This window comes from Dryobates pubescens, chromosome 18 (assembly GCF_014839835.1).
Source record: "Dryobates pubescens isolate bDryPub1 chromosome 18, bDryPub1.pri, whole genome shotgun sequence".
NCBI classification, from domain to species: domain Eukaryota; kingdom Metazoa; phylum Chordata; class Aves; order Piciformes; family Picidae; genus Dryobates; species Dryobates pubescens.
Genome location: NC_071629.1, coordinates 5,158,790 through 5,171,646, shown reverse-complemented (window position 1 = coordinate 5,171,646; position 12,857 = coordinate 5,158,790). Strand labels below are relative to the sequence as shown.

The window sequence follows — 12,857 nt, the reverse complement described above, 5'->3', positions numbered from 1 at the left end:
GTGAGCCAGCACCTCCCCAGGCCAGCAGCCACTGTGCTGTGACAAGGACACGTGCCAGCCCATCCCAGGGATCAGGCTGAGACTCCTGCACTGTGTTACAAAAGGGACACGAAGGGGACAGCACCAGGGTGGCACAGGGAGACCAAAGGTTGGAGCCCAGTGCAGCAGCCACAGCCAGCCCTCTGCTGAGGGCCATCTCTGGCACAGAGGAAGACAAGTGAGCAAAGAGTAAACCGGGAAAATGGCAACTGGCACCCAGGAAAGCAGAGCACAGGCCAGAGGAAGGAGGGGACAGCTGGAATGGAAGGGAGGTGATGGCTGGGCCCATCAGAGGGTGGCTGCCCACAGAGACTGAGCCCCATGGCTGAGGGACCCCATGCCAGCAACAGGGTACAGCAGAGCCAGAGCACCGTGGCACAGGCAGTGCAGGGACCGATGATGTTCTGCTGTCAGAGAAGGGCAACAACACAGCCATGGAAGACTGGCTCCCAGAGGGGATCGAGCAAATGCCCGGGCTTGGAGGTGGCACAGCTGTGGCCTCTTGGCACTGCTCCGAAGAAGAATGCTCCCTCCTAAGGAGGGGGGATGCTCCCCGTTGTATCCCGCTGTTCCATGATGCAAAGACCAGCTCCACAGACTCCTCAAGTGCATACCAGAGAGATGTGACCACAGGACTACCGGATGCTCTCCTGTACCAGCACACACCGTGCCTGGAGCTTCCTCTGTCCCTTCCCTACCCTCTCTAGCACTGGTGGCCCTGGGCCTGGCTGAGGGCAAAGTGGTCACAGAGCAGGAGCAAGGCATCGAAGCGCTGGAGCCGCTGCAGAGCCTGGGCTAGGAGTGGGATGGTGATTGTGTCTCCTGAGTAGGTGAGGTGAGCAACGAGCTGCTCGAAGCCAGATATCCGTCCCAGCAGCTGGGGTGCGACCCCCAGCTCCAGTGCCACGTGGCTGAAGTTCTTCGCACCGTTCAAGGAAGGGTCCAACAGGAAGGCAAGTGACTGTACCAAGGAATGGGGCAGCTCTGCTACTGGCAGACCTGGGGCAGCAACACAGCAAAGTGGGGTTAGAAACCAACCTATCTGGCTAGGAGATGGATAAGCAGAGAAGCCAACCCCTGTCCCTGCTATGCCACCCTGCCAGGGAAGGGATCTCCTCCCGTATCACTTTCAGAGCCCAGCAAGATGATGCTGGTTCAGCCCTGGGGAGGCTGACACTGGTGGCAATTGGGTGTCCATCGACCACCCACCTACAGATCATCAAAGGCATCATCCCAGAAAAATCTACCCTGTGAGCTAGCACCAAAAGCTGTGAAACTCAGGCAAGCCCTCACAATGACTGGCAACCTCCATGTAGCTGTGGTGGACTTCTGGAGGAGCTCCCTTCCAAGAATCTGCCCCTCTCTGCCACCCCAGTACCTGAGAACAAAGATGAGGCTGGGAAGAGACCTACCCTTTGCTGTGCTGCTGATCTGAGTCAGGAGGCTCTGGGCATCATCCACCTGGCAAGACAAAGACCGAAGGCTGGTGAGAGTCTGGTGAGAACAGCAATGCCTGTCATTGCTCCCAGGGCCATCACAGAGGCTGAGAGGAATGGCACTTCTTCCAGCACTGCCATCCTGCAGAGCCAACCACCTCCTTGGGATGCTCCAGGGCCTCCCAGCAAACTGCTTCCATAAATGGTCACCTGGAACTAAGCTGCCAAGCACTTTCTGCCCCTCAGTGACGTTAGTCACCAGATACATGCAAGCTCACCAAAGAGTGAGGAGGAACCAGCCGCTCCCCCAGCTACCAAATCAGCTTTATGGGGATCAAGAGGAAAAACCCCACTTGAGAGCACCCCAACTAAAGATGCTTATCCACTCAATACATTGACTCTGGTCTCTTGGGTGATCAAGAGTGCCCCAGCAGGTCACACCTCCACAGCTGACGGCCTGTTGAACAGCACACCACCGAACATCTGGCAAATCACTTCTGGTAACTGCCATCAGTCCCAGATGTTAATGAACCTCAGTCTATGTCCCTAACCCAACGGCAAACCCAGGCCCCTGTGCCCGAGCTCTGGGTGCCTGCTGAAGGTTTGGAGGAGCAGTGAGGCTGGAGGAACTCACCGGGTGCCCCCCGCTCTCGGCGGTGGGATTGGGGAAGGCGGAGGGTGGGTGCTGCGCCCCCTCCCGCCCTGTGCCACCGCTCTCTGCTGGCATCCTCTGTGCTGCCCGGCTCGCCACGTCCTCTGGCCGCTCGCCACCCACAAACTCTGCCTGGCTGGAGAACTTCTGGAGGTCCAGCTCGGTGCACTCCACTGGGGCATGTGGCCACTTGTGCTGCATCTCAGAGGCGCAGGAGGACAGCGGGGCCAGGGGCTCCGCCGTGCCCTGCCGGGGGTTGGAGGGTGGCAAGACCCCAGCCCGAATAAGGGGCTGGCTTTCCAGGAGGCTCCTGCCCAGCTGGGCTTTGGAGCCAGCGCCAACCACAGTGGCTGGTGGTAAGTCCATCTCTGGCTGGAGAGGGGGGAGCTGGAGACCCACGGCTTCCCCATCTGAGATGAACTGCACTGCTTCCACAGGACCTGCAACCAGAAACCAACAGGACTCAGCAAAGCCAGGGGTCTGTCTTGCACCATTCCAGGGATCTGCCAGCCTCACCCTTAAATTTGCCAACCCAGAACTTGTGGGCACAGCTGGGACCACACTGACAGAGACCAGACCCCTGCAAAGCCACTTCTATGCCTTTCTGCCATGTTCTGAGTGAGGTCAGTCCCTCTGCCAGTCACAGGGAAAGCAGAAGCAGACCGGAGGGAATCAGGAGATGCAGGAGCTGCATGCAAGCATTGCTGCTATAAGGTCTGCAAATGTTTAAGAGAGGTCTCAGATTTCATGCTGGTGGGACTCAGACACTGTCCAGCTCCACCCTTCCTGGCCAAGGACATCAGTAGGTCTGAGGCCCATGTAAGCTGGAGCACAGCACCACCCTCCTTTTCCCCTGAGAAAGAAGAAGGTGGTAGGAGCAGGTACCTTCTGCTTGCCTGTAGCAGGGGCTCAGGTTCTTCACACCCAGGCAGCAGGGACCAGTCATCTGCTCCTCACACAGGAATCTGCCGGGCGTCACTGCGGTTGGGAACATTGCTCGCTGGCCCGAGAAGTTCTGAGTCCTCAGGAAGACTTGGAGGATAGAGGAGAACCAGTGTGAGCAAAGGCTTGGCTTGCTTCCCCAGCATGTCCTCAGCCATGTGGCATGTCTACTGGCAAGCAGCCGAGAGCCAGCAGCTCTCTGGCATGCTGCTGGATGCCAACATGCTCTGACCCCAACCACCAAGCCTACTGCCCTCTTCCTTCCCCAGTCCTGCCCTGCAGAGCTGCTTAATCTCAGCCCACCCCCAAGGAACCCCAGGAGAAGGGAATGGCCAGTTCCAACTGGGAAACAGCATTCTCTTCCTTCTGACTATGGTACCAAGGAGGAGGGAGGCTCCTGTGTGTCTTTAAGCAGGCAAAGCACAGGAGAAGTCCTGCAGGTGTCAAAAGCAGGATGAGGCACTTGCTGTGTGTGAGCAGAGAAAGGTTTGGGTGACCACATGAGTAAGAGCAGCGGTGCTGGGGATGATGCTCTACACAGTGAGGAGGGGACCATGGGCATGTGTGAACAGCTCTGGGAGGAGGAGCACCTCAGGCACTGGCTCACCTCGCTGGCACTGGCTCTTCCAAAACCGCTTGCAGTAGATGATGGAGAGTGCCAGAAGCACAAGCACGATGATGACCAGGGCACTGCTGGTCAGGGCAAGAAGGGCAGTGTCCTGTGGTGGTACAGTGGGGACAGCTACCTTCACCAGGGTTGTTCTGGACCGACCTGCAAGCACACCAGCCACAGAATGTTGGAGATGAACCTCAAGACTTGGGTCACCCTCTCCCTGCCTGTCCCCTTTCACAGGCCACGAGCACGCCTCCTCCAGCAGGTCATGTGGTGGCCAGTGGAGAAGGCTGCCCAGCAAGTGTGGTCAGTGAAGGGACGGTGCCCATCTGAGCGTGTGCTTTCGAGGTGGTCACGACAGCCTCACACGCTCCAGGAGCCACCCATGCCCCCCTGCCAGTCCCACCCCAAGCACTCGCCCTGGGAGGGCGGCACGCTGACACTCACACTGTGGCTCGGAGGAGGGTGTCTGCTTGGTGCAGGGGATGCACTCCCAGTCCAGCTGCCCGCTGATCCGCGCCTTGCGGTAAAACCTGCCAACACAGCGGAGGCCTTCAGCAGTGCCCAGCCCCACGGCAAGCCCCTGGCCGCTCCAGCTCCTGCCCCAGCAGGCTGGGACGCTCCGAGGCAGCAGGTCGCTCCAGCGTTGGCTGAAGTTCCACCTGCAGCTATTTTTTCATGCCCTATCACTTCTGCCAAGAAGTAACATCCTGGAACAGCCTTCCCCTACCCCACCCCACACCTGACGGTGGATAATAGTTCCACGAAGGCACAGAGACACTCCAGCCTACAACTGTGTCTGGAAAGAGGCTCATAAACCAGTGCCCTGACTTGTTCCTCTGTCCCAAGTCCCACTGCTTGCCAGCACATAGTCTGCAGCCTTTGGGCGTTTCGTCGGCTGGGTGCATGCAGCAACTCCTCAAACCCATCACCCGAGGCACATTCTGTCCTCCACTTTGGGGACCTCCTACTGTAGTGGTCTACAGCCACTCCTCTTCCAGGGCTTAGCCACCCTGGTGTCCACTGGGCTTGGAAGAAGTTTTCTTCCACTGCTTGTTCATGGAAGACTTCAGGTGCCCCTCTTTGGGGCTACAATGGGGGGGTGGCTGATTAACGTGTAATTAGCAGCATTCTCAAAGAGGCAACCCTGGGTCACCAGGGCCCTCTTAGATCCCATGCTTTGGGTGGCCTCAGATGAAGCCCCTTCTGTCCACCCCCCTGCACAGTCCCAGCTGTGACCGCCACGGCCCCACTCACCCTGGCAGGCACTCCCCACAGATTGCGTTGGTCGTTGCCGTGCAGTTGGACTTCTGGATGCGGTTGATGAGGGTGCAGGAGAGGCAGGGCTTGCAGCCATGGTGCCCCCAGCTGTCCTTAAACTTCCTGGGAGGGCAGGCAACACACTGTGCATCCCCCCCGCTGCCATCACCACAGTCCTGCAAGACACCAGGTGGGTGAGGGCACTGCTGCGGCAAGATGCTTCAGGTCACAAAGTGGTACCAAGGTGAATGGCGTCCCTTCCTTGGGAGCAAGGTGACCTCCTTTGGGTGGGCAAAGGGTCCTCAGAACCCAGTCAAGAGCAGATGCCATCAGAGCAGCTCTAGCCAGACCATGGCTGGGCAGCAAACTGCTTCCCTGTGTGTCCCCACCAGCCATAGCTAGGGAGGAGGAGAGATCCAGCAGCAATGCACTGATATGGGGACAGAGCCTGACAGACACCTGGGTGGGCAGCACAACTCCCACCACCGAGGCTGGTCCAGATCCCCCCTGCAACAGCCCACCCTGTGTGCAGCTGGGCCAGGCAGCACAGCTCCACTTGGAAGGAAATTAAGATTTTCATCAGCGAAAAAGAAAGAGCAACTTGAAGAGCAACCCAAAATCCCTTCCCATCCCCTGCTTTCATCACCTTGGCCTCCTATGCAGGGTGAATTAAATTCTTCACCATCCCTTCCCACCCAGGCCCAGCTCTTCCCAACATGCTGGGACCCAAGATTGTCCTTCCAAAAGACATCTGCCAGAGGATTCAGCTAGCACTGTAAAAGCCTCAGCGCTGGATGATTCCCAGTCCTTCCAGAGCAGCAGAATTACCTTGGAAAGCTCCTGCCCGGGCATGCAGTTTCTGCAGGGGGTGCATTTCCCATGCTCATCCAGGTACTCACTCTCCTGGCAGTCCATCAGGGCTGGAAAGGGGCAGGGAGCCTGCAGAGCAGAAGGAGAGAAGGCAGGGAAGTCACAGCCAGCCCCAACAATTTTAAGATGAGCAGCGTGCCCTTCTCTGGGCAGAAGCTTCCGCTCTGGATGAGTCTCAAAACTCCACCTCCTGCAGAAACACCACCCAGAGCCTTCCTGAGGCAAACCCATGGCTCAGCCAAAGTTGACAACAGAACCACCCCAGCCTCAGTAGTGGAGCCAGTTTGCACCTTCAGTGAGGGCAGCTCACAGGGGAACATGGGGCTGGGGTCTCACCAAGAAAAAGCAACTCAGACTGCAGCTACAAAACTGAACAATTTATTGAGACTTCTGGGGCTGTCCTCATTTCTGCATGTTCTAGGTGGCTTCTCTCTGTGATGAGAGAGAGGAAATAAAATCCACCCTCACTGGATCAATTTCATTTTGCTTTCCCCACAAAGTCATGCAGCAAATTAGGAAAGAAAGTGTTCAGGTAGCTTTGGGAACCAAACTCAGAGCTCTAACACCCACCAGAAACACAGGGAACACCTGGAAATGCTCCTTTGAGGACCACCACCCTGAACAGCCTGAAGCACCTGAGAAAGCCTGGCACTTCAACTGGAGCCATGCTGCTCCACAGCCTCTTGAGGAGGAGAGGTTCAGCCTCCTGTGAGGCTCTAGCAGCAGACCACACGGCCCCCAGAGACCACTCAGCCCCTCATGCCACAGCCCACTTCCCACCCATCTACATCGTTCCTGGGCACCAAGCACAAGGTCCCACAGCAGCATTCCTCCAGAGGCTTTTTCTGCTCTCTTCTGCATAATCCCCCACCACTCCCTTGCTGATTGCCTTTTGGAAGAGGACACTTGGACAGGCTCCCCAGGCTCAAAGCAACCGAGATGCATTGGAGATGAAGTCTGCTGAGATTCATTGGAGATGAAGTCTGCCCTGGACGAGCTTAGAATGTGAGTCACCCCTCACTGCAGCTCCCACACATGGCTGGGGCTGGCTGATACAAGGGGAGGCAGCGAGGACAGGCGATGGGGAGCTATGGGAGCTAAATTTATCTGGCAAGCATCTCGGGAGGGGCTTGATCACTGCCTATAAATAGTGCAAAGGTTACTGACACTATCGAGTAAATAAAGGAGATTTGTCACCATCTCAGAAGGTGCCGAAGAGGGGGCTCGGTGCCAGCGCCCCGGGAGGAGCGCAGGCTTTAGTGTCAGGGTTTGTCTACCAGCTGAAGGCAGCAGGAGGAAGAGGGGAAGTGGCCCCCAAAACGGGTGACACGACCACTCTGAAGGGCTGGCACGCTAACAGCCCGAACTCAGCCTCACAGTGAGCTCTGATCCCACACCTGGCCCACCTCCACCTCTGCACAGTGCAAGGGTTTCAGTGCTGCCAATGCCCTGATCCAGAGCTTGATTTAGACTTTCATGACTCATATGAAATAGAGTTGCAGGTAACAGAAAAAAAAACCCAAACAGCTGGGAAACTGGAGTGTGAAGGGAATTGATTTTCACCCACCCTCCAAAGTGCCATTGTAACAGGAAAAAAGCATTATCTACCATCACAGAACCAATCAGGTTGAGAAAGACCTTTAAGATCATCAAGACTTGGTGATGTGCTGCTGAGGGACATGGTCTAGTGGCGACCTGGCTGTACATGCCTCTGAAACCCCTCCAGGTATGGGGACTCCACCACTGCCCTGGGCACCCTGCTGCAGGCCTTGACAACCCTTCTGGGGAAGAAATTGTTCCTCGCATCCAACCTAAACCTGAGGCCAGTTCCTCTTGTGCTATCACTTGACCCTTGGGAGAAGAGACCAACCCTCACCTCTCTTCATCCTCCTTTCAAGTTGTAGAGGGTGACAAGGTCTTCTCATTTAAAATTAAGCTATACTCCCATCCTCCCCCCCCAACCAAGCAGTCTTTTTGATGAAACTGTCCTGTGACCACACCACAACCGCTTTCTCCCCTGTCTTTACACCTTTCTGCACTCCAGGAGGTCCTGCAGCTCAGACACAGCCCATCTCCCCAGGCAAGGCACACCTCAAACCCATTTCCCAAACACAAATGGCAGCACAAGCAATCCCATGCCGGTGCAAGTCCTCCTGTGGGGACATCCACCAGCGCGACACTATTGCCTCAGGATGCCGTGGAATCAGCATCCACAGCCATGCCAGCAGAATCATCCAGCACAGAGAAGCCCTGATCCTTCTCAAGCCAGTATGCTGGTACATGGAACAGATGCCTTGTTGAGTATCTGGTGTGAAACTCCAGGCTGTAGGATCTCTGTGCTTCTTATTTTAACAGTCCCAGAGCCAAGACATTTAGTCTGCGAGCGGAGCGAACATCCAAACCACATCGCGTTGCCCCGGGAGGGTGGCAATTCCTGACAGTCTCCTAAGTGACTAAAACAACTGGTCCTCATTAGCTCAAAGTACAAAACAAAACCAAATCCTCCCTCCCACCTCTCTGAAGCCTGCACAGGATCCCAAAGCAGTTGCCAGAGCCAGCCAGAGGCTTTATTAGCCAAGGAGGAGCTTAAACATGGAATCATAAAATCATAGAATGGTTTAGATTGGAAGGGACCATAAAGATCACCTAGTTCCAACCCCACTGCCATGGGCAGGGACACCTCCTATTAAAGCAGGTTGTTCAACACCTCATACAACCTGGGGCCTCATCCAACTTACAGGTGGGAGGGAAGCAACACATGCTGCCATTGCTTCAAGATGCATGGAGTCTAACATAAAACCACCACAATTTGTTGAAGGACTTTTATTGTCCAAGTAAGACCATGTGCCCAAGCAGGGGGAGCAGAGTGTGCTCCCCCCTGCGCTATTAGAATAGAATAAACCAGGTTGGAAAAGACCTTTGAGATCATCCAGTCCAACCTATCACCCAACACCATCTGATCAACTAAACCATGGCTCCAAATGCCTCATCCAGTCTCTTCTTAAACACGTCCAGGGATGGTGACTCCACCACCTCCCTGGGCAGCACATTCCAATGGCCAGTCTCTCTTGCTGGGAAGAACTTCCTAACATCCAGCTTAAACCTCCCCTGGTGCAGCTTGAGACTGTGTCCTCTTGTTCTGGTGCTGGTTCCCTGGGAGAAGAGACCAACCCCCACCTGGCTACAACCTCCCTTCAGGTAGCTGCAGACAGCAGTAAGGGTCTCCTCTGAGCCTCCTCTTCTCCAGGCTAAGCAACCCCAGCTCCCTCAGCCTCTCCTCATAGGGCTGTGCTCCAAACCCCTCCCCAGCAGCAAAAGCATGAGTTACTGAATGAGTTTTGCTCTGTGAGGAGAAAAGTGTTTCAGCAAAGCTGCAAGTTCATCCATCTCCCTGACAGTTCCAAAGCTCTTCTGGTTTCTTTTGCCACTGAAACAGTGACTTAAAAAAATATATAATCAGACTGTCTGGGAATCTGAACTCTTGTGACCAGCTAATATAATGGATTTTAGTAGGTAAAAGAGGGGGTGAGGAAATCAGTAAGTGAAAAGGCACACCAAAAGGCAGCAGTGAAAGTGTTAAAGAGATCTGGCTCTGCCTGTCTGACCATGGCCCAGGAAGTACCAGGGACAGGCAGCAGGTACTGGGAACAGGCACCCCCACACCAGTAGCAGCTCTTCCCAGTCACCACGTGAGCCAGGAGGACATCACAGGGGAGGTTTCTACTCTCCTGCAGGACAGACTAGCACAGCCAGGCAGAAACTGTGTCTCACATGAGACACTTGTATACATTGGAACATAAATCTAGGGAGCTGAAATCCTAAATAAGAACTGCAAGTGGAAAGGAGGAGGGGGGAAAAGAAATGTTATCTGGAAAATATTAGTGCATGTGTTGGGTTTGGCAGTGTTCAGCTCCAGCCTCTAGCTCAGTCATTCCTCTGCTCCTGCTCATCAGCCTGTACTCATTCTGTCCAGACAGCATCTCCCTGTGCCTCCCTACGGTAAAAAACATGCTGGGAGTGACTCTGCCACCCTGAAGGACACTTTGTAGACGAAGGACTGGCTAAAAGAAGCAAAACGTGAGGGGGGGTGTGGGGGGGAGGAGGGGAAAGCTGAATCTGAGTCTTTCCACGTGGCTATGAAATCAGCAACTTTTTCAGTGTGTTTGGAAATCCTACTGACAAGAATGTCCAGTAATTGTTTAATCTATCTGGGAGCTGCTGTTTGCTTTAGGTGAGAGCATCCCAGGCAACACTTTGGGCTGGGCTTATCTCCTTTATCACACTCTAGGAGCTCCCTGGTTGCAACACTCACTTCCTACTCTATTACCTGCAGAGGGAGGCACCTCAAACCCCATCAAACACCCAAAATGGAACGGCACACATCCCTCCCTGTGCTGCTGTCCCCGTCCAGCTGTGCGGCGTTCTCCCAGGCACCCACTCGGTCACAGCCCGAATCCCTGCCCAAAGGAAGGGCTGCCCCGATGCTGAGCGCCTGTGGGGAGCACCGGGACAACCGAGGCTGGAGAAAGGAGAATCCTGGGTCCTGGAAGAACACGACATCCCTCAGGTATGTGGATGACTTCAGTCCCAGGACTACATACAGGGCTCTGTTACTGTCTTCACTATATGGAGGTTTGATAAACAAAGACTGGGACCTCAAGTACTGGCTTTTGTCAAGTTCTGGAGGTCCACCTCGGGCATCCACACTCTGCGTTATTACATAGCTCAAGTAAGGCTTCCAAAATTCCAGAAAACTTTCGATTTCTATCTGGGTTTTGCCCCACATCTACCTTTTAGTAAACGCCACGGTCTTACTCCCATTAATCGAGTCTCCTGGAGTTTCTGGTGGTTGTTCTTTCTTCCTCCAGTTCTTAACTCCACTCTAAACAACTCCCCCCTCCCTCCCCCCAGATTACACTGAAAAGAAAATCCTCACGTACCTGGAGTAAGGAGTGCAGTGGGTGAAGGAATGTGCGGCCAGCGCTTAGCCCGCGCTGCTCAAGTGTGCCCTTAAAACTGCTTGGCACCCTTTCATAGGTGAAAACACTCTCCCGAGGGGGCACACCCGGAGGCTGATCCACCAAGAGCTGGATCACACGGACATCACCAACCCACGCGTGGGAGCTGCCCACGCATCCCCGCCGCGCCGCTCGGCCTGGCAAGCCCTGGCTCGCCCATCGCCCCCTCCCAGGCCCGCCACCCGCGGAGCCCAGCCGCGGCCCGGCCCACGCGGGGACAGCTCCCGGGGCCGCCGGGGCGCCGGGACCGCCGAGACAGCCCGGCCCCGCCGCGCCCCCCGCCGCCCGCCTGCGGGAATACGGGCAGCGCGCCGGGATATGCCCGGGCACGTCTCGGCGAGGGGCTTCTCCGCTCCGCAGCGGCGCCATCACCCCGCATCACCTCGCCGCGCGTCCCCCTCCTGGGACACCCGTCGGTCACCGCATCGCCGGCCCCCGCACCCCTCGACCCGGTCCCCCACCGGTGCTCGAATGTGCCCAAAAGCCGGCTGCAGCCCACGTGTATCGCCTCTGCTGCTCTGCCAGGTGCGGGACACGCTGCAAACTTCATCAGTCCCCCCGATCTCCGCAACTGCCACCGGCCAGTGGTGACACTGGCACCGGGGACGGGCTGGACCGCGGCGGGCGGACCGGCGGACCGGCAGGTGCTCGGACCCCAGGGCTTACCTGTGTGCCGGCAGACGGTGAAGTGCGAGACAGCGCGGGCAGGACCTGGGAGGGCAACACAGGCTTGGCCAGGGAAGGACCGGAACCGGCTGGACCAGGACCGGGACCGGGATAGCTCCCTGGGACCCGCGTGGAGCGGAGCGCGGCGCGTCCCGGGCACGGAGAAGCTCGCGTCGTCACACCCCGCTTAGCCCCGCCCCGCCGCCTCCTATTGGCGGCCGGCGCCGCCTGGGCGGGGCTATGCACGGCAGCGGCCCGTGCGGGGGCGGCTGGCGGCGGCGCCGAACTGCCGCGGCCGGCAATGGGAGCGGGCGGAGCCGGGAGCTGCGGTCCAGGAGCCGCGCAGCGCCACACGGTGTCCAAATAGAGCGGAGACGGGGAGTCCCGGTGATACCGGCCGCGATGTGGAACCAACCCCTCGAACGCCCCAGGCGTGGGGCAGCGCGGCTGGAAACCGCCCCGCGGAAAAGGACCTGGGAGTGCTGGTCGACAGGCTACAGATGAGCCAGAGCGTGTCCGGGTGACCAAGAAGGGCAACAGTGTCCTGGCATGGATCTACAACAGTGTGGCCAGCAAGAGCAGGGCAGTGATCAACCCTCTGCGCTATGCACTGCTGAGGCTGCACCTCGAATTCAGCGTTAAGCTTTGGGCTCCTCACTACTAGAGACAATGAGGTGCTGGAACGTGTCCAGACGAGGGCACGTAAAGCTGATGAAGGGTGTGGAAAAGAAGTCTTGTGAGGAGCAGGTGAGGAAACTGGGTTGTTTAGCTTGGAGAAAAAGAGGATTAGGGGAGACCTCTCTCTCTACAACTCCTTGAAAGGAGGTTGGAGTGAGGTGTAGGTCTGCCTGTTCTCCTAGGTAGCGATAGGACGGGAAGAGGAGATGCCTCAGGGCAGGGAAAGCAACCAGGACCCCAGGCAAGGACCTGAATCCATTTGGCATCTGAGAGCTACATTCTCAAGGACTTTGGAGGAGCCCCTGTCCAAGCACCCCTCTCCATCAGTGCAAACAAATACATATGATGAATAAAAGAATCATTTTCAGCTGTGGCACTGCCACAATATAGAATCATAGACTGAACAAACCTTTAAAGCCCAACTCCCTTGCCCCCACCCGAGGCATTTTCAACTAATTCAGTTTGTTCAAAGTTCCATCCAGCCTGACTTTGAACACTTCCATGAGTGAGGCACACAAAACACCTCTGGGCAATCCCACAATGAAGAATTGCTTTCTAATAGCTACTCTAAACCTCCCCTATCTCATTTTCTCAGTCAGGAAAAAAAAGTCAGGTTTTTGTGGCTGCGTGCTCCAGCCAGGTTGATGATGCAATCTCCACAGGAGAAAAGTTCAACAGGAGCT

At 56.4% G+C, this 12,857-nt stretch overlaps 1 protein-coding gene across 1 annotated transcript; it reads right to left on the bottom strand.

Moving 5' to 3' along the window:
- Positions 1-519: 519 nt before the first annotated feature.
- EDA2R (ectodysplasin A2 receptor) lies at positions 520-5,865 on the bottom strand. The gene is made up of 8 exons (XM_009907337.2): positions 5,771-5,865; positions 4,940-5,118; positions 4,130-4,215; positions 3,677-3,841; positions 3,013-3,159; positions 2,117-2,567; positions 1,452-1,522; positions 520-1,038 (listed from the first exon to the last, which is right to left on the bottom strand). Exons 1-8 carry the CDS (start codon positions 5,855-5,857, stop codon positions 743-745), a joined length of 1,482 nt encoding a protein of 493 aa, XP_009905639.2. The 5' UTR covers positions 5,858-5,865; the 3' UTR covers positions 520-742.
- Positions 5,866-12,857: the final 6,992 nt, after the last annotated feature.

Excerpts from the sequence above, each read along its gene's own strand:
- EDA2R (XM_009907337.2), bottom strand. The coding sequence starts at position 5,857 with ATGGACTGCCAGGAGAGTGAGTACCTGGATGAGCATGGGAAATGCACC. Across the intron at positions 1,523-2,116 it reads CCCACCGCCGAGAGCGGGGG|CCTTCGGTCTTTGTCTTGCC; the intron begins GCACCCGGTGAG and ends GACTCTCACCAG. Across the intron at positions 1,039-1,451 it reads GATCAGCAGCACAGCAAAGG|GTCTGCCAGTAGCAGAGCTG; the intron begins GTAGGTCTCTTC and ends TTGCTGCCCCAG.